This window comes from Rhododendron vialii, chromosome 2a (assembly GCF_030253575.1).
Source record: "Rhododendron vialii isolate Sample 1 chromosome 2a, ASM3025357v1".
NCBI classification, from domain to species: Eukaryota; Viridiplantae; Streptophyta; class Magnoliopsida; order Ericales; family Ericaceae; genus Rhododendron; species Rhododendron vialii.
In genome coordinates, this window is record NC_080558.1 from 13,153,132 (window position 1) to 13,175,690 (window position 22,559).

A 22,559-nucleotide genomic window follows, 5' to 3' on the forward strand; every position below is an offset into this window, starting at 1 on the left:
AATGTTCGTATCATTTTTTGCAACGCCTCACTCAATATTTTTGTGCTTTTTCGTCGTGATAAAGATGTATGGTGACTATTCTCATCATCTATTTTCCTCTAGAGAGATGTGATTTATAATAGCCACTTACTTTAATACTTTCATTCTTAGAGCATCTCTAACCCAATACTTTCTTGAACTCCATTCTGGAGAATTCTGAATCCAGATACTATTTTATAGTAGTAATGATAAATTTAAATAATTTTACCAATCACTCAACGTCCAACCACCACTCTTTATATCTCTATTTCTAATTTCCATTTCAAAAATTCTTCACTATTTCAAATTTTATTTGGGTTCAAACGGTTTACCAGGCCTAGCCTGTGATTTTCTGTTTCGAAAATAGTTCGAACCGAAGAATCGACCAGACCAACTTCCCTATAACGAGTCATCTCAACTACGGAATAGCATAATCTTCTGCTCCTCAACTTCCTAGTGGTTTAGCATCAATCGATTCTCTGATTGTTGTCAAAAAGTTCCTTTAGAGATCCTTTTGTTTTTTCTTTTTCCGGACTCCATATTTCATATTTGAAGTGTCAAACTGAATCTTCTAAAATGGTGAGTTGAAGTAAGAATTTCATCCAAAATAGAGGAATGGAGGGGAAAATTAAGGAATAAAGTTTGGGATGCCCTTAGGCAGCCAAGATCATTGGATAAGAATGATCCTGTCCACAGATTTCCTGGATGAAGCTTTACAAAAGAAACAAAGATGATTGCATAACCGAAATAGATGCTCTATTAAAGCAGCCATTACAAGTAACACACCACTTGTTCTCTATCAAGGAGGCAGGGTGAGTTTGCATTTACAAACAACAAATGTCCCTTGACTATTTTGCTGACTAAAATGGACCCAATGCTCTAAATATACACTATAAACAGAAAGGATTAGAGTACAAGAAGGTTAAGAAAAAAAAATATTTGAAAAAGACTGCCCTAAGGGCCTAAGCTATGTGCTCTGTAGTATAACAACATTGGTTGTAGGTGCAGGGGAAGCAATATTGTCAACCTCACCACCACCAGTTTTTGATCTAATATACGAACGGGCCACCTCTACCATCAACTCCACTTCTTTCTTGTACTGCACAATTAGTCCACGAAAATTCGTTCATTGTTTCGTTGAATAAAATCCGACAAACCACCATAAACATCTTACTAACCATTGAAGGCAATCTGGAAAAGCTTCAAGCTCTAAGGGAAAATGATGGAATGGTAAGCAACCATATAACAATTTGAGTAACGAGCAATGCATACCTCATTAATTGCACTTGATCTTATCTTAGATTGCATCACACACCATTTCTTAAAATGTGCACCTGCATAAATTCCGGAATTCTACAGATTAACTCAAATCTTCACGTGTTGAACAAATCTTTGATGTTTGTCTCAAAGATGGATACAAAAGGAAAAGGAAAAGGACCAAGTTACAGTACTTTAGCAACATTATTACGTGTGATGCTTATGAATGTGGAATATCTATCTATTATGAGGTCAACGGGTAAATTGAAAATATAGGGCTGGTCAATGAGTGAAAAAAAATAAAAATCAGTGGTGGAAAGGTGATGAGGTATGAAAAGTGGATCAAGCACTAACGTAACGCAAAGTTATTGTGTAAGAAGTATCTCCCTTCCTATCCAATCAACCATATCCAATCAACCCCAAGCCAATCCTTCCAATCTTCATTCCCTCCTAGTCTCTCTATCTTTCCAAGCCTTTTGTCTCACTCGTACAATTGGACTGGAGAATAACATAAAATTTTGGGGAATGATCAAGATGATGCACATTACCTTTATTGGGGAATGGAAGGTGGTGCTCTTGTTGGATTCAGAGAAGAGGTTGACATGGATGGAATATTCTTTCACCCTCTTCGCCTACTTCTTCTCTCCTCCTTCTACCAATACAAGTGGGTTTGTGAAGCATGATTAGGACTGGACTGAAGGCTCAGTACTTCAGGGATCCAACTACAGATATTATGTTCTTCTTCCCCATTCAAGAACATAGTGAAATCTGGAGCGAGCCATAGACGTAGGCATTCTTCCCAAACTCTCTTTTTGGTATGCCTCATGCTAGTGCGTGTGCTTTGTGCATATGCACGCATGCGTGAGAGGCTTGTTACCCAAAACATCGAAGATCAAATTCCTCCACTTCAAATTCTCCTCTCCCTCTCCAACATCACCTCTCCTCCACCATCCATAGCTACAGAGAGGTCGTATTAATCCAATGACGACAAAGACCAACCTCCATCCTCAACATCTCCGGCAACGGGGAGACCTCCTATGGCTCATCCAACCTACGTCACCAGTTTGCAGAGTGGGTGCAACCTATCAAACTCAAATCTTTCTCTCTACTCAAAAAGATTGTAACGTACATAACACCTCCCCTCCTAGAAAGGCCTCTATTATAACTGCTTGTTCTTAGTAGCTACATCGATGAACTCTTACATTCTTAGGCTTATCACACCCCAAACTCTAACCCAAATGTCTTGAACCAAATTTATACATCAGAATATGCTCTTCTTCCACTACTAAAAACCTTAAATCTGATAAGGCACTTTTTTTTATGTGAATCCTTAAATCCACACACAAGTTCTCTGATTATACTAAAAAAATAAGCAAGGTGTCTTAAAATATCATCCTACTAAAATTTACAAAGTAGTAGTAACACAAGCATTATGGAAGCATAGATCACTGTAGAAAAATTCAGTATAGGGAATTAAAGGTATGAAGTGCACAAGGGAGACAAAAACTATGATACAATTTTCTCTTCAACGGTTCAACCTATTCAATGCTTACAATGTAGTGCTTCAACAAGGTGTTGATACACAGTAGAAACTTACCAACTTTTATATCAACATTGCAAGAGGATTCAGAGATTGTCTCCAAAGACCATTTACAATGTACCTGGTGTATAAAAGAAACAATAGATGAATAATGTACAAAAAGAAAGCAAAACCCAGCCTCTTACATAATTGTTTTCCAACAAAGAGCATTAAATAATAGCGAGTATGTAATCTATCGACATTTAGGCGTCAATCTAATAATCCTCTTCTACTTTTCCATTTTGTATGAATTTGACCATCCAAGAAAGCATTGGCACCTACCTGACAGTTAATATGGATTATCATCTCCCCATTCTACAAAATTGGGTTTGTTTAAACTCAAAAATTGCATATTGTGAATCAAAGATTCGGATTGACTTGAACTAAATATCATATGAAAAGAAATCTTAAAACTAGAAAATTTCCCAAAGCCAGTCCAATAGGTAAAGACTGGCATAAAACAAATGAGTAACATTTACCCATAAGAAATAAAACGACAGTATACTTCTTCCAAATAGAATCCACATACTTAAGCTTCTTTGATCTATCTATATTAATGAAGAGAGTGAATGTTTTCGACATCACAGAAGTCAAGGTACGCAAAGTTTAGAACACAATGTTGATGAAAAACACAAAAAAAAATGTAGTTACAAACTTACAACAAGTCTAGAACACAAATTTGATCCACATTCGTACCTCAAAGTGAGACCCAAACGGTACATCGTGCGCCTGTTGGACGGTCTCATACACCTAATAGAAGAGAATTACGATGGCAATTTGATTAAACAAAGTAACATCACTTCAGAGACAAGAACAAATTAGTCACAAAAATCTATTACTAGGAAGTAGGAACAAATCAAAGTAGGATACAAAATAAGTAGTCGCACCAGCTGTTTCTTATCCGATGACAAAACAGCATGCTGCCATTCCGTCATTGCGGTGTCCGGAGGGCACATGGGACTGTTACAAAGGGCTCTTAATGTTATCTCTCTGACTTGACCATCATATTCATCAGCAGCATGCCATGGACCGATCTATCATTAGCATCAGATATATACACTGAGTTTTTAGATTACTGCAAATCATTTGAATAAACAAAAATTCCAGTTTTGTTGGGTGTAAATAGATTCAGATGCATCTCATGATTGAGAGTCAACGTTGGTTGACTACAGGACGGGATGCCCTAATACATGTTTCTTCGCACATTTGGCCGAAGTTTCTTGGCCATGTTAGGAACATGTGTGAAAGGTTGAGTCCCACATCGAATAAATAGAAAATGGGTCGGACCTTAATATACAATTGGATGGCTCACCACTTACAAGGCTTTGCCTTTTAAGTGGATATGGGTCATTCAATGTATATTGGGTCCCTTTGATGTGGTTTGGACTCCGTGGATACTGCTCCAACGGATTGGGCCTACGCACACACGGAAAGACCTCAAGCGGATCAGACTCCCAACAGGCCACTCAGACCTAATAGGATTACTGATGTAGACCAAACTCTTATATTATGTACTTTGAAAAAGAAGAAAAGTCCATGTCTGCCCGGCCACGGCGGCCAGTCTTGCTGTAGGCATCACCTGTCCGTGAACTACTAGTAGATGAGTTCGGGACTGAACAGATAAATGACCTATACATAAGTGTCTGCATGTAGGGTTGAACATGTTTCCTCAACGAACAGAACTCACTCTGAAGATCTACAAAATTGGAACAAGGAAATTCAATCTTCAAAGCCATTCAAAACCTTTCACCAATAACTCGGTTATTTCTTTGCACTGAGTATATTTAATTAGAAACCCCACCAAGGAAGGTAACTGTGGACCCACCCATCAAAAGTAAATCCCGTTTTCTTGCAACTACCCACAAGCAACGGCTATAGGGTAACTTCTCTGCACTGAGATTCTTAATCAGGATGATGGATAATTGTTGTTTGCCAATGTTTTAGGTGCATACACAACTGTGCCTACAATCTTAGATAATAAATGCCATCTTTTGATGCTGCTCTAATCATCTACTTGATGGTTTAGCTATTAATTCTCAAGGAGTTCTGCCCCAGGAATGTACATGTGCATCTCAAATTTTTCCCGAATCTTTCTCAAGAAAACACAGTTAACACACTTTCTTCGAAAACCAAGAGGGTATAAAGTTATGATGTTATGCAACAATCAAGACATAAAATTGCCAAGTTATTTTGGATGTGAAACATTGGCATGGTTTGTAGAACACCCAAAAAATGCTGGGCTTCCTATGATGTGATGGATATAAGAATACAAAACTAGCTTGAGCTCGGCAAAATGGCAACCAAACCCGATAACCTTTTATCTTCTTTTATAGGCTAATCTACTAGCACAGATAATCAGTTGAACTCTAAACTGTGATTAACAGATCCTTCCGACAATTGATAGTTTTTACTGGCTGTTATTTCAAAGTGAAAGAAAGCTCCAAATTAGATTCTACGATTCATCTCTAAGATAGTAACATATTTTTGTTTTAACCACCTTTACCCCATGCATGATGCATCCTATTAAGGTAATTTCTGACATAACAGCTCAATCTGTAGGACAGCACCCGATAATGCATAACGTGCAATTGATCATGTGATGCTCATAATTCAAAGTAGCTACAAGGTTTAGGCTTTGATAGACCAGAATCCATCATAAAGAAGGGGAAAACTTCTCAAATTCATCAGTATGCATAGCCAATCGAAAATATGGTACTTGAAAAGACATGCAAGTATGATCACCATAAAATCTTGGTACTTACAGAAAGATTAGTGTCCTTTCGGACCGCACGATACTCATTTATAAAGTTCGAACCATCATTTAACATTAAGGCAAAGAATTGCTCCGCTGTGCTTGGAAAAACATCCTGGGGGACATTAATTTGGCTAAAATTAACATTAAACCATCAGGAAAAATATATACTGAAGGATGGGAAAAGAGATAAAACACATACATGATATATACCAACTAGAACTTCTTCTCTAATGAAGGGTTGGAACTTGACAGCCTTGGGCACGCTTTCCTCTGGAGTCTTAACCTGCCTTTTACTGCCTCTAACTGAGCTGCTATGTGCACGCAGTGCAGACTGTTCCTTCTCCTGTATAATAATAGGAATAGATCAACCAAAAGAGTTCAATCAGCTATTAAAACAGTTCAGGGTCAGAACCTAACAAAAACAAAAGAAAGAAGAAGCTAAATGTCAAGGCCAAGGGACATTCAAACAACTTTGAACCTAATTCAAGCAGAAGAACGATAAGTAGCATGAAATACAGGTCATCTTAGTACCAAATATGATTCTATCACACATCAGCCCTGAGTCAATGTATTTTCTCACTTCTACCTAATAATACCTTTGAAGATGATATGTTAGAGAATTCTTGCTATGTCAAGTTCCTTTCTCAAACGTAACAAGAAAGTATGCGAAGCCATATCAGAACAATAAAAAGGTTAGAATAGTTCATCACATTTTCTCAGGCTTTTACTAGAATCTGGACATCAATAACCATATGTAATCCAAATAATGTTTGACATTCTCTCTTTATTACTTTTAAGCATCGTCTTGCATACGTGAACGCAAATAACGCAGCCCAATATATAAAATTGTCAGAAAGCACATGGAGCAGACCTTCTTCTCAGCTTCTACCATTGAATGATACTTGTCGGACGCACGCTGTAATCCCCTTAGGGCATGATTTCTGTTCCAAAATGATGCAAATTTATATCTGACTCTACCTGTACATGGAAATGGAAAAAGGCTTCAATACAATGACACTCATTCAATTATTGTTACTGATAAACTCTCTAATGATTTGTCCTATCTAGATCCTTTAATTAGCCATACTTAGAAAAACATAGTCTCTTACAATTTAACCTACCTGTTAAAGAATATTCTCAAACACTGAAACCATTAAATGACGTGAAGAGAATAAAATGGTCATATATATAAATAAATATTCCTTATAGTTTATAATAATGGTAGCAATTTTCTAGGGCCAATTGCAAATCACAATGGTTACCATATCCTCCTGCAAGTCTTACTCAAATACAATTTTCAGGATAGTGGACCTTAGTGAAGCCTACTCATTTCATATCATCAAGGATCCATACTAGTAACACGGGCGATTCCCCTACTACTGAGAGACAACTTGATCTCAAGTTTCGTGACAATGAGAATAAAATCCTAAAACTTTCACAAAATAATCTCCACAAAAAAAGGTTGAAATCCAAATAAGTAACTACCACAGCTGGTCCTTAGAGCACACATTTTATTATATCCAACAAAATAAAAGAAAGTGAAACCAGTCACTATGAGCCATGAGGTACATCCATTGGCAAGAGAACATGAAGCTATATCTCATCCCATTGTTGAAACCGTAAAAACAGGGTGCTACCACTATCGTATTTTTGGTGCAACTCTTTCATCAAGATGTAATATCGATTCTGTAGTTTGAATACACCATTGGTATATCAAATTCTGACAATAGGAATTTTCTCCTCAAGCACAGGTCAAAGTACGTTATTAAGAGCTTTTTAACAGCAGTTCAACCTCTAAACACAAAACTAACCATCAGGACTTCCCAAGGGAGGTACGCCATGACCACCGGCACCCATGCGAAGGATAATTGTAATGGCCGGATTGATAACTGCATGCTGGCTCCTCCTTATCTGTATAAATGAAATAAAAGAATAGCAATTGTCAAAACCTTGTACAGCATGTAAGCTATTTGAGTCAGCCAACAGGACTAGGAGGGAATTAGTACAACAAACTTGGGAGAAGCTATGTACCTCATCTATATCTCCAAAGGGTATAATGACCTGCCAAATCAAGACACATTATAGACAATATGAGCACTGACTGCATAAGTTTTAATTATGGCATACTAAGAGGCAGCATATGGGCAGTTGACGTGAGATAAGCAAAAAATAACTTAATGTAATGCACGAAATCAAGAAAATCTTTCTATGATGACTATGTCAAATAAACAGCAGACGTTCCTTCCCGTTTAAGAAGAAAGTACAGAGGGTAAGGAAGATAGGGTAGATCAATGACAGGACTAGGAGATAGAGCTACTCAGCTACAAATCAATGTATTAACAGAAGTCAATGACAATCCTTCGTTTGCTATTACACAGGACAAACCATCCAAAGCCTAAACTGCACTTGTAAGAAGTAACATGAAGGCCCTATGCATGCCTCGTCAATAGATTAGAAGTTGTCACATTGACTTGCCATCCCTCATTGTCCATGCAACACAAGTTTTTGTTCACAAACACTTTCCTTCTCCTAATCAACTTGACAGTAGGAAGAATCTTCTCTTGAAAGGAAAAAAATAGGCAACTCCAACGCATGCATATCAAGCACTTCACAATGATAGTCAGCCAACCACAATGGCAAAACACATTCTGTACAGCAATTTTCTCATAGCATTGCATGCAAAGTAGTGTCATCGTGTTCTTGAAAATGATTGTAGCCTCACTGAAAAGAATATAACATGCTACTAGAAGTAAGAACAACAAACCTTCATTTGCTTGGAAAACACGTTCGAATGGAAGCAGATGTGCCATGCAGAGACAAACATACGGCCATGATACAGAAAGGACCTCTCGAGTGCACAAGAATAGCTATTCTCAGTAAACTGGAATAAGAAATATGAATCCAGTTAGCACCTGAAGTTGCCAAAAATGGTCTGGAGCCTTAGAGCATCCGCAATGTAATAATCAAAACTTGCCACGTCAGCTTTTGATTATTCATTTAGAGGGTTGCTAAAGTTAGCAATGTGAAGTCCCACATTGTTACTTTTGATTATTCAAATGCCCAAATTTGATTATTAGTTAAGAGGTTGCTAACTTTGATTATTACAATCTGAGCACTTTTTTAAGCATACATTGCTAACTTTAGCAATCTTTTGATTTTGATTATTACATTGTGGATGCTCTTAAGTTCTTCTGTTACCAAAGCATTAGACAGAATTATATACAAATGGAAGCTCAATGCATTAACATGTGAAAAATGACAGTTAACAAACTTGCCTCGTCAAGAGGGAGATCAAATATTGTTTGCAGAGGACCAGGTTTTTGATGAACCACAGTGGGACCTTGTTTATCTGAAATCCTTCTTCGAGCCTTAGCTCCAGCATAGCCATTCAAAACTCTAAATGAGGTAATTTTAGGCTAACTAAGTATACTACATGATAAATTTAGCAACACCATCGACAATAAAATCCTAGAACCATGCAGAGTACGACAAGCAGAACGATTCCAAAATAACATCTTCCGACAATAAAGTACTGGCCTTGGGAAATTTCAAATAAAATATCTCAAAAGTCATGATGAAAACAGAAAACAAATTAAGAAGCACATTAACATAAAGAAATAACCTTGAGAGAGAGTGCAAAAGATGCACTTGACTCGCCTTCTTTGAGTTATAGGCAGGACCTCGCGCTACAATTTAGTATCAGTCACAAAGATTCCATAGTTGAACAGCTGGGTACTTGCTAAATTGACCAGTGTGCCTTCAGAGCATGTAGAACGGCATATCAAGCCCACGGACTCCCCCTCTCCTTCCTTTTCTAGTAATTATTCTTGAATTGGTTGTGTATTTTGCAAATTAATTTCGGATCACAAAGTTAAGACTTTCTTTCTTCAATTAAAAGTGTCACAATAGATTGAATTTGATTACTTTCTAGTCTAACTGACGTCAGGATTGTTGACTGGGGGCGGTTTTAAGTTTCAGTTGAGACAGGTAGAGCTCCATATATGGACTTTTCAGGGGGCTCTGATTAGTTAATGTTTGTGTGAACATCTTTTATTGTGCCTCTTTTGAATTTTTTACATCACAAGTAGAATAACGAAAATGAATCGATAGTAAACGGAGTATAGAAGATTCAAAACTGCTGCTATAGTCCCAAGTTCCTAACCTTCACTTTATGTGGGTCATCAAATCAGCTTCATTCACTATGCCAAGACAGTCCCATTTACATTTTTGAAGACTCATGTGGGCAAGAACTCCTCTACAGATTCCCTTTTCCGTGGAAAAATAAAAATAAAATAAAAAAGAACTCCTCTACAGATCAAAGAAAAAAGGTTGTCAAATTTTACATTTTGTTTAGGACTAACCAACTAAGTCCACTAATGGTCCTTATGGTACACAGCTTGCAACGCTTCAGTCCCCCATGAAATGGGTATCTATGTGGTCCTCATGCCTGCATCGTCAAACCTAGTACCAGATATGTTTGGAAGAAAAAACTAATCCTAAATGAAGCATCTTGTGAGATTTCGGTGCCATTTCCAAGATTAGCCTTGGCCCTTCTATCGATTTGGAACAGAGTGAGGTGAAGGGACCACTTAAACACTCGCAATACATTTCAAGTACTAATTGATGCAATGGGAACATGGGGACCAAAATGAAGTGGCCACATATATTGCAGAGTAGTAGGGTATTAAGCAGTTTTAGTTTCTTGCAAGATGGTCTTATTAGTGCTCAGGGTTCTCTCTGAGTCAGATTTGTGATCCCATATAAACTGGGGATAAAGATCGGGTAGATTGTTATTCAGCCATCCCAAAAGAGGAGGTAGTGTCTGCCCAAGACCAATTACTCCGCAAAGGATGTTGTGTGCAACCTCGGCAGGTTGCAAGTTGCAACGAGATTTCAAAATCACCAAGATAGTGGATTATAGAGTATCTGGACCAGGATGATAAGGCACTTCGAGCCAGACACACAACCACCTCAAGGCTGACTATACGAGCCTCTTAAAGGAAGAGGATAACTAAAAGCAGAGGAAAATGACCCCTATTTAGTTCAAACCTCTTCGCCTTGCCAATCTACCCCTCTCCCATCTTTCAGTGCAATTTGCATCCAACAAAATCTCCCTCCCAAATCCCCAACCCAGTCGAACAAAGAACTGACAGGCAGACAATCTTCTGACTGGGTCAAGATGAAATTAAACGTGTGAGAGATACATCTGCCACTAAGTATTCCAGGCGACCAAGAAGTTGTAGAATGCATCTAGCCATTCCATAAAAAAAAGTATATTTCATGGTGATATACTACACAGAATAAAACATAAAGGCAACGAATAAAGAGGAGGCGGGGACGGGACACAAAAGGCTACCTGGAAGAGTCTACAGGGAGTTTCGTTGTCTTAATATTTAGGCAAACCTGACAAAAAACCAAAGGAGTTCCATAAGAAATAATAAGGGTGAAAGTAAAACCAACGGACCGAAAAAACCGACTGATCGCTTCAGTTTTCAGTCGGGGTAAGGGTGGTCGGCTTCGGTTTGGACCGAACCGGACCAATCAATTTTCAGTTCGGTCTTGGTTACCTGGAAATTTCTCCGGAGCGAACCAAACCAATCTGATAAACCCCAAAACCATAACAATTTGGACCGATCAACCAAAGCCATCCATCTTAAACCCACAAAAAAAAAAAAACAACTCTCAGCCGTCCATCTCAATTTCAACCGTCCATTTCAATCTTAACGCCGCACCGAAAATTTTGGAAAAACCGAAAATACTGAACCACCCCGAACCGATTTTGGTCCATTGTTTTTTTCGGTCGAGGTCAGTTCCCAACTACATTACCCCGAACCGATCGGTTCGGTCCTGAACACCCCAAAAACCGAACAGACCGACTTTCACCCCTAAGAAATAATATTGCAAAGAGACCATTGGCCGAGCAATATAGACCGCCAACAAAATGAATAAAGAATAACATGAAGCACCAATTACCTGCCCTGATGGGCTATCCAATGTATACCACACAGCACCAGTTTGACCTTCATTTTCAACAGGAACAGTTATTGAACCAAGGACTGCACTTTTCCAAATTATATCCCAATCATATATAGTCACGTTAATCTGCCAATGCAAATAAAAGATACACTGATTCAGGAGACCTGAACAAAATGAGACACATGCAGAAGGATGTGCATACATATGACTATATGAGAGCATAAACATGAGAACCAATAGATACACCACAAGTTACTCCTGAATTCTACAGGTAAAAGATGCATGTCTTGGTTCAAGTAACTAGAGAACATCCTGAGATGTTCTACTGCAATTGCTTAAGTACTACAAAACCACTAACATTGCATATGGTCCAGAAAACTCAGTGGCGCCTCTCATTTGATATAACCATCTCAGGCCTTATTCAGAGATTATTATCCTGTATTTGACAACTCCAATTTTGATAGCAAAACCATAACGCACTTAGCTCACATAATTAGGTGAGAATTTGCTTATTAATCTGGCAAAAAATGCTAAGCAACTACTAATCATCAACAAGCTCATTCAATACGGTTAGTTAAACAGGAGCAGAAGCATGGACTTCATGTAGATGGATTGCATCCTGAATACATATCCAGATACCACTCATGACGTACACAAAGTTCCATTCCCAGCCAAAATTGAAGAAGTGCAGTCAACAGACTTCATGTTGAAAAGAGAAAGTCCAAGCTTTCAACAGAAGGCTTCACCTTGGAAACCCGCTTCAAAAGGCAACTCGATACACCCTGCCTCCATTGCACTAGTCTTTCCTAAATGAGAAACCCACTACTACAACCACAGATGATTGGGGCTGCAGTTCTACTACTTATATGGAAGCAAGCAAGAAAAACATGTCTTTGGTTTCCATCAGTCCAGCTTTTGCCCGTGGTACAAAAGGAAATTAAGATGATAAACTGATGTCCCGATCCTTCCACCAAAACTGGAGGCATGAAAACTTTTCATGGACATGCATGTAAGGGAAAGGGCACATAAGGTTGTTCCTACCACTGAAACAGTGAAACTATCAGAATATTAGCAGATAAATAAGAAGAATTTGCTTGGTATAGAAATTTGTTCCCTTTAATCCGAAAATGTCAGAGTAAATCTGAAGAATTTAGCTGCTAATATTCTAATAGTTAAGTAGAAGGAAGGATGACATACAGCTTAACTTAAAACTGGAATAGCAGAGGTTATGGATTTTGGATACCAATGTGGCAACCAATTCAACAGCTTACGCTAAGCAACTAAAACATATTGTCTTATAAAATGACCCACATAGTATACCAATCACAACAATTTGAAGCAACTGAAAACATACCCCCGCACTACTGAGATTCCTAATGACCAACTGCTAATCTCCACACACTGTAAGAGGTTCGTCATGTTAGAGTTAGGAGGAATTGTCGTTTAGTTCCGACATCACTGAGTTTTTTTGTCCGCAATTCAACTACACAAAAGCATTAGGACCTGAAGTTTTCCACCCTCGTGAAAATTTGATGTATAAAACTCATAGTCAAGCTCTGAAACATTCATGCTACCTCAGTATCTTCAACATTACTCCCACATAATTTGAACAACAATACCAGTATCCATGTAATCCCCAACCGATGGGGTTAACATTGGGCAATATATGCACAAGGTGAGAGAGTTTACCACTAATAACACCGGCCCTCCTATACTTTCAAAATCGAGAAACTCAAAGGGACTTCATGCCGTGAAGCCATGCCCCCAAATCAAAGCGGAGGGCATCAGAGATATTTTGAGGATCCTTTTAAATAGGACTAGAAGGATGGGCACAGACATTTCATGTCAAGCGTGAGTGCATACATATATGTAGATATAAAGCATTATGCAAAACTACAATGAAACAACAATAATGAAGCAGCAATACTCATCAGAGATTTATCCATGTAGAGTAGAAAACAACCACCGCCCAAAATTAAATACACAAAGTGAAGGTATATCAGAAGAAAATCTTCAAATAATATCAATGAAAAAATGATTGCACAACGGTTAAACATATGTTCACACAGAAGAGGGTAGAAAGACAAAACTTACAAAAGATAGCGGAAGAACTAATTCCGAACTAGATAATTCTGAATCAGAAGTGCACACAATGGTGATAAAGAAGAAATATATCTTGGATTAGAATTCAAGTCATCGCACAGCCCATCTGTACCCAAGCGGTTACAAATTTGGAAGCAGTTACCTAGAGTTAAATTACTGGGTATATGTTTTACTTATTTGCCCAAGCAGTTAATCAAACTTAAAGAAAAGAGCAGATGTAAAAAAAAAATATTTTTGGGCAATCATGGAAATCACTTTTGTGACACAACTTCAAAAATATGTTCTTTAGAGCGACTACCCGAAGATTTTGTTCACGACCTACTTGCCTTAGAGTACCTTCTCATTTCCCTCTTCTGTCTTTGGCTCTGGTGCAAGCTCTGGTATTTTAATGATTATCTTTTCCTGTTGATACGGACATGGGATTGGGACATACCAAACAGAGGTTTCCCCTTCTATATTAGACAAGATGCTACCTCCCACTTCAGGATGACTGCATAAGTTAGTTTCCCATGCTTCTATAATGTCAAAACATGTGCATCTTTCCATCACCAATATGTTGTGTAGTTATTAAGGGTTGACACACATGAGATTTCTTAAAATCAATCACGATGAAGACTAAATATCCTTCACCATGGAAAGTGACCGTCACATTCTTTTTTACAAGTCAAAACAAAAGATACACTGCAAGGTACAAGTATCAACTACCGTTCTGACAACTTTTAGCTGTACAAATGGGAATTTGTCTTAAACTCTCAACGAATACCAAAGCAAAGCAACTACCTGAACCGGAAGCTCATCAACAAAAAAAATGAACTCTTCTCCCCACATAGGATTTCTTGATCCAGGAACCATTGAACTGCAGCAGTAGGAGCAAAAAAAACAAAAAACAAAACTTTGTATCAGGTCTTCGTTCAGCTAGCATGGGAAAGGAAAGGAAACATCTCTGAAACCTTTCAGAAACAATTACATATTTACATTTATCTAAATGTATGGAACCCATAGAATTGTGGAAGCCTAATTCATACTCCATATTCCAACAACATAAAAGGTCTATAACTTTAGAGAGATTTCGTATCTAAACAAAAAGAAAAGTTTTGAAGAGGGTAATCATAGAAGTATGAACAGGAGGAAAACCTTTTTTTAGTTTTGTTCTGGCTAGCATGGTAAACGGAACAAAATGTTGCATGGTAAAGGAAAGGAACCATTTCTGAAATGTTTGGGAAATTGTTCGCTAGAAACAAAAAAAAAAAATTGAATGCATATAGAAATGTTCAATAAACAATCAAAAAGCCAGAACTTCATATTGGTTCCACACTCCAGGTGACATAGGTCTTATCAGTCCTTTACGATACAAATATATCATTTCTGTTTCCATGTTTCAAATGTTGGACCAAAAGTGAGAACAGCAAGATCTAATGTTTATTTAGAAAGTTCAATTCCCAAAACGAGTGGTCATTTTATGTTTTAAACAATAGCACCAAACTATTTCTCCAAACTTCCACCGAGAACACATGTGCCTAGGAAAAAGAAACATGCTTTTCCAAGTATGTAAAGTTTTTTTTGCTTTCAAAAAGAGTCAAAAGGTGCTATTAATCACTTGAGCCAGTGTCCAATCAGTCAAGGCGTGTGCAACCTTTGTCAGAGTCCAATAAGTGTCCTAAGTGGACATAGCACCTCCTCCCAAGCTTCATAAGCAAACTAAACCACGCTTGCTGTACCAATCAACTAAGGTTGATTACATAAATTCTGATATCCTTTTTCCAGTCAATATAGGATGACTAGGGATCAAAGTGATATCTTTTACTTCGATAAAACTTAGCTCCATCAAGATCCCAAATCTACATTTAGAAAATATACTACGTATTCGATCTAATCAGAGACACCAAATAATTGGGAGAAAGCACAAATATTCAACTTCGGTCTCAATAGTACATAACTCAAGATCAAATCTAATCACCTGAATCGCTTTTCTGTACCACATGTGATGATTACATAGGGGTCTGAAGTGCCATTCAAGTTAGCACTGATAAGATTTTTTGCTGCCAACAGCTCCAACTGAAACACAAAGCATACACCATGTTTCGTAATCAAGGGGGAGAAACATAAGTTAAATACTAGTAATAAACATCCAACTTAAAACCAAGTCAACAGTGCAAAGGTTGCCCAACATCATATGCTAGTTTTCGAGGGTATTATTTAGCTAGTGGGAGACAAGTTGTTGATATTACCATTCACGTGCGACCGCGAGTCTCGCACGTCAGAGACAAAGAACAAATCAATTCCCATTAAAGTTACAATTCAACGAGGTAGATTTCCAGCCCCAGGCAAGGGGGGTCAATAAGGAAATAGGGAACATTGCCCAAAACTGAGAAGTCTAGCTCTGATGCCAGCCTTATTAAAGCACCAACTCCAAACTAATAGCCAACACGGAGACATTGCCCAAGCTCATATACTACATTTTAAAGGTATTAATTAACGATGTGGGGCAAGCTTACAATTGTCACTGGGAGGAGTTCCCAAAGATGGCCCACACATGAACGAAGAAACTTGATGCTACATCACTTTGCAAACAAAAAGTACACATTTTGTGCATGAAAGCACTAGAAAAACTGCAGGGCATCAGACTACAATGTCAAACCAGCATATGAGACTGGTGCATGTATACAGAATCTAGAATTACCGTGATCATATTAGCAGACATAGTCTGAGTGTCTCCTTCAAGCTGGAACATCTACAAAATAAGTGCACAACTGCATGTCAAACAAGTGGAAAATTACTCCATGAAAACAGCTAGCAAGGAACAAATACAAGATCTACTTTAATAAGGACTTCTAAAAAAAGACAGATAGAGAACTATCAAGTGTCCCAATTTCAAACTCAGGGACAAAAAAAAAGGTTCTAGTCGCATGGAATTGTGACAAAATCATCCAGTTAAGACAGATCTAACCAACTCAAAAGCAATCGAATAGCAATTTGCTTGGATCTAGGGGCAACGTGAGCAAGCGAAGTAGAAAAACGTACTTCCAAGTCAAGCCAAGCGATTTCATCTTTAGCATTTAGAATATCACGAATAAACAACCTTTTCCTCCTGTATTTTATTTATATCTATAACGCCCTTAAAGTGAAAGGTAGTAGACAGAGCATCGGCCTATCATTGATGGGCAGACAGTTCAAGTCAAGGAGACATCAATCCTAGCAGGAAGGTTGCTCAGTTTATGCCATATCAGCCAGCCAATCATCACCAAATGTCCAAAGAACAGCTACCCTTTGGGCAGCAAAATAGATGGCAAAATCTACAGTAACTTAACTTCACACAAAAGGGAATAGTATATTCAAATCCTCATGTAAAACCCACGTACATCTACTGGTATTTTCAATTATTAAATTACAAATTAGGATGCGTCTTTCAATTTCTCTATCAAACTGAACACCGCCAATTCTTCTGTGCCATTAAAGTGAAAATATCGCACAAAATATGCTGACACATTTTAATACAAGGGAAAAGGTTAACTAGACCATTTTACTTGAAACTGGAAAGTCATGACACAAAGCCATAAACAATACTACCTCGAGCAGGGGCACCACTACACTAAATTGGGGAAAATAAATAACTCTTTTCTTAATTCTTATGCTATAAATGACAATTGACCAAAATTCAACCCCATTAACAAATAACATTCACAACAACCAAATGTGAAATAACCCCACTTCTTTTGTCTCTTTGTCGCGTTCGAAGTAACAAATGGAAATACAAAAACCCAGTCATCGTTCCCTATCTCTCTCTCTCTCCCAGAAAATGTACAGTTCAAATGAAAATTTTCTCGTCTCAAACCAGATTTTAAAACACCCATACAAAAGAAAGAAAGGGAGAAAGACAGATCATCTTTTATTTCCTTCTTAAATTTTTGGCCTCCAAAAGGGGGGGAAAATACCACCAAATAAAGCCTTGATAATCATTCTTTCAATGTTAAACCAAATTCATCAGCAGCACCACAGATATGTGAGGGTGGTCCTTCAACCCCATATTACGCAGCACCAGTGCCAGCCCACCCCCAAGGCCCAAGAGGCCGGGGCCTCGGGCATCCCAAAAATTCCAAATTTTAGGGGGCCTCCAATATTTTTACTACTTGGGTTTGAGTAGGACTCTTTTGATAGTTTTGCTTCTAGAAATGCAACACGAGTAATATATACTTATGTGTTCTTGAGATAATATGTATTTGCCAATTTGGAGACTTTGTATTTTGTGTTCGTATGTAATGATTAGTAGAACTTTATATTGGTTTGACTTTCTCATATTGTGATTGTTGCTGTAAAAATTGTTAAGTATTAACTCTTTAAGGGCACACTTTTTTTTATTAGGCCTTGGGCACTAAAAACCCTTGGGCTGGCCCTGCGCGGCACGTCCCAGCAGGAGAAACGGCAACCGAAACATGGCATGCAATGGCTCCTAAATCATAGTGCTATATTAGGGGTACAAATTATAAGAATAAAATGTACTTTTGTCAAGCAATGAATATTCAAAGAACCATTGTTTTCTTCTCTCAAATTATTCATCCAGAAAACATTTCACTGTCGCCAATTTTGATTCTGTCTAGAAAAGGCCCACTCTCCCTGAAACTCTAGATATTTCCAAGTGAGTTTTCCTAAGGAAAATGTTAAGGAGATGAAGAAGAATAACTTTGAGATTGTTTTGGACCGCTATAGTAACAATTTTGAAACGAAACTGTACCACACATCGGAACACGCATTACAAATCGTAATTTGATAGGTATTAGCATTTTTTTGCAACACAAATTTGACCACACTAAAGTCAGGGAAAAGTTTCATAACATTATACATATTGATTTTTCTTGATTACCAGACACTTTGAACACTCCAATAGCGATAATGAATACATCAGCATCTATGAGTTTTTTATATAACTCGAAAAAACATTGCTAACTTAACACACTTCATTACTCCAAAAACACTAATTTAAACCAATGATAAAATTGAACTTATCAATCAATCATATGATTTATTTAACAGCCGGGCCCAGGTCATAGCTCTATCATTCTACATCATTAGTCAATTTGCTTAACTGCATCAAATACACAAAAAGTAAATTATGTAATCAACACTAATGACACTATTATGCAAGAATTTAAATAAAAAAAAAACATTCAGGACGCAGGTAATATATGGTTCGAAAATAACCAGATTTTCTCAAACATTGTGATCAATACATTCTGGCTCTTTTGATTTTTGATATATATAACTACTAAAACATTTAAGATTCTTGCCTTCTTGGAGCCACCACTAACCAAATTAACACTTCTCACCATACTCATTCACAGGGTCAGGGGAGTACAATACAAGTGCAGTCACTTGATCCCACTCACTTTGATTTCTCACAAGGATATTTAAAAGAATGTAACCAAATTTTACAATTTTAACCCCCACAAAAAAAATTAAATTGCCCCAACTTGCTTCAAATGCTGAGAAATCTCAAGCACTTGGGAGGTGCATTAATGCATTCTAGATTTTGCATTAATGCATGGTGGGTGTTTAGGAGCTTAGACCCAAAATGCATTATAACCACACAATAGAGACACAATTTGTGAATCACCCCAGGAGCTTTTGCATTCTGATTTTTGATTTCTCATCTTCTACGGATCAAAAGACATCTTACCCCTTTCCTTTTACGAAATTTCTACCCTTGTTATGCTTAACCAAGGGCAACACGGTAAAAAATCAACACACAATCTATTTTGATGAGTATACTTCCAAATGCCACTCTACAAAACTATACTGCACATATTGTCGAAACACTGTATCGTCTCTACAGATTTACATCTATTATTTGCTAGCATCCCAAAAACTACAATTCAAAAAAAAAAAATTCAAAAAAAAGGGCTCCCAAACCCCCCTTAATAGTAGTAGGATTGAGGCTTATCATGAATCATTTTTCAAAAACTAATAATTACCTTTACTAATATAATCCCCCCGTCCGAAAAAGTTTGTCCGGTTAGCAAAATGAGCACTTAAAAATAATACATTTTTTAAAAGGAAATTCAAACTTTTTTCATAAATTAAAAGATCTCATGGATATCTATTGCTATCTAGTAAATTGTTGAAAAATGTTTGCATTTTTCTTGAAAAAATTGTGATATTTTTAAGTCTATCGTTTGCGAACCGGACAAACATTTTGGGACAGAGAGGGAGTATATGATACCTTATACCTAGCCTCTGAATTTAGTACTCTTTGGAAGCAAATGGAAAAGGATCTAATTTTTGACCCACTAACTAAAATTTCATGGCTCCGCCCCTGCCTATTGACCAATAATCAATCACGAGGACTATAATTTCATCTAGTACTGCAAATATGAAAAACCGCAATACACTACAATTGACCAGGACAAATGGAATCGAGCATACCTTGTCTTTATCGTCCACGACATCGCCCGAAAACCCGGGATTCTCAAGAACAGACCCCTCGGGGTTTCCGCCGGCGCCGCCATAGGTGAAGAACCAGCAGGCGACGACGACGAAGGCGGCGGCGGCGAGGGTCACCTCGACCTCCCACCAGGACGGCACGAGGAAACAGAAGTGCGCCGCGTCGATCATCGTGTTTTTCCTCAGTTGACGAAAAGTGCAAAAAACTGTGTGATTGGAATTTGTTTCTAGGGTTTGGACTATGGGAAGTTGGCGTTACCTACTACGGTTTTGTGACTTTTGTCTGTTGTGGAGGTCCATAAGCGTAGTAGAGAGAGAGAACGAGTAGACAATCGTTGAAAAGGTATGTATGTATAAATGTATTGTGTTTATACGTATATAATTTATGTGTGTGTGTGTGTGTGAGAGAGAGAGAGAGAGAGAGAGAGAGAGAGAGAGTCAAATTAGCATGGCCGGACCCGTTCAAGGGAAATGCGGTTGGCCGGAGAGAGAGAGAGAGAGATTGTTGTGTTTCAAGAGAGAGAGAGAGAGAGAGAGAGAGAGAGGTGATCGCTGAGTGGGAGGAGAGAGAGTGATCGATTGTTGGATTTTGGAAGAGTAAAAAACAAAAAGTATATAATCGTTTGTTTGTTTTTGTTTTTTTTAATCAGACATATTTTGTTTTATAGTAACACTACTCGCTCCCAGCCTCCCCCTGTCCATTTTTAGGTGTTCAATTTCCTACTTTCAACTTAGTACTAGGGAAGCAAATTTTTAGACATTTCACATCAACTCTTAAGAATTATCTTCTTTTATTCAGCAAATTTTATAGAATATTTGGTAATTTATTAAGGTCTCAGTATGTTAAGGTTCTTATATTTTTTACGTACTTATTTTTTATTTTACGAGACAGAGTATTTTCTCATAATATATCACTTTTAATTCAACAAATAAGTATTCATTTGAGTTAGGGGAACACACCCTAAATCACCCTGATCAAGAAAAGTTTAACAAGATGTGTGCAATAAAAAATTTTAAACAATAAATACTTATTTTAGTTAATAAAACACACTCTGAATATGTTTTGATAGGACGGTGTGGGTGTGGTGGAGGAGGAAATTTTGTGTTCCACTAACTAAAATAAGAATAAGTACTTATTTGATTTTTCAAATAAATACTTATTTTTTGAATTAAAAGTGATGTATTATAAGAAAATGATCTGTCTTGTAAAACAAAAAATAAGTACTTCAATAATTAGAATCTTAGTGGAATGGGCCTCAGTGCTCTACATTGTGATTGGGACAAAGTGCGTGAACTCCACCACAATTCCGATAAAAAAGAAAAATGGGATTTGGGGATGACAATAATCGCTTGGTGGAGTAGGGTGGCAGGTGAGGGGGTATTTTAGCAGTGAGAATTCAAAAAGAAAGTGAATTCTAGATGGTACTCCCTTCGTTCGGATTTAATAATTTCTAGTTTAATACTAACTGGATAAAAATAAGTTATATTTTTAAATTGGTAGTGAATTTTATATTAAATATAGATTTTGTTTGATAGATCTCAACTAGTTCTATAAGAAAATATTTTCAAAATTACATAAATATAATAAATTACAAGATATAATCGATTGAAAAGTGATACGAACTCCCAAAAAGAACTATTAAATTCAGACCGAGAGAATAGTAAAAAGGTCTTTTCAAATGGAGCTGGAGTCCTACAGTGAGCCTAAAGTGGGTCGTACTGAGCTTGCAAATTAGATCTAAAAATCATTCGTATTGTAATTTAAAATAAATTTAATTCGATTGACTTGATTTTTTATTGTTAGAAGATCGTACTTGTCGAGATCTACGACATGAACAATCCTTATTGAACTTTTAAGCTCGAGATGAACCTTGTTTTGAAGACAAACCAAGCCCCCCGAGTCCCTTCCCAACATGTTTCACGTACGTGCCCGTTTATCTCTATTGTCAATAACTTCCAAGAAAAAATTCAACGCCACAGTCACTTTACTCATTAATGTTGAATTGGTGTAAAAAAATTAGTAATAATTTGATTGGTTACCTGCGCTTACTTGCATACTTACTCCAGCCAAACTAAAATAAAGAAAACAACAGATAAGTCATGAGTGACGAACTCAGGAATTTAATACGAGAGAAACAACTATAAAATTATTTTTATTTGATGAAAGGAATATGGTTTAGAAAATTAAACTAACCAATAGGCTGGTAGCTTGCTTCATTCTTGACTTGATTGAGAATTGTTGCCATGGTCCAAAGGAGCATTAAAAAAAATAACCTTTGAATGGGTCATTGTAAAATTGTTAAGCCACAAACAAACACTAAATTTTGATTTAAATTTCAAACTATACCAGCCTATTTTAGCACCCACGATATCTCCGACAGCGGTGATCATAAAAAACACCCTTGCTACAAGTGTTGGAGACTAAAGGTCCAAATT

At 37.3% G+C, this 22,559-nt stretch overlaps 1 protein-coding gene across 1 annotated transcript; it reads right to left on the reverse strand.

Moving 5' to 3' along the window:
- Positions 1-739: 739 nt before the first annotated feature.
- On the reverse strand, positions 740-20,602 carry LOC131316879 (BAG-associated GRAM protein 1-like). The gene is made up of 18 exons (XM_058346385.1): positions 20,106-20,602; positions 16,369-16,419; positions 15,646-15,743; positions 14,469-14,544; positions 11,583-11,711; positions 10,966-11,012; positions 8,885-9,005; positions 8,374-8,490; positions 7,641-7,670; positions 7,421-7,520; positions 6,481-6,587; positions 5,809-5,952; positions 5,617-5,721; positions 3,742-3,888; positions 3,551-3,604; positions 2,873-2,936; positions 1,291-1,352; positions 740-1,117 (listed from the first exon to the last, which is right to left on the reverse strand). The coding sequence occupies exons 1-18, from the start codon at positions 20,292-20,294 to the stop codon at positions 986-988; spliced, it is 1,773 nt and encodes a 590-aa protein (XP_058202368.1). The 5' UTR covers positions 20,295-20,602; the 3' UTR covers positions 740-985.
- Positions 20,603-22,559: the final 1,957 nt, after the last annotated feature.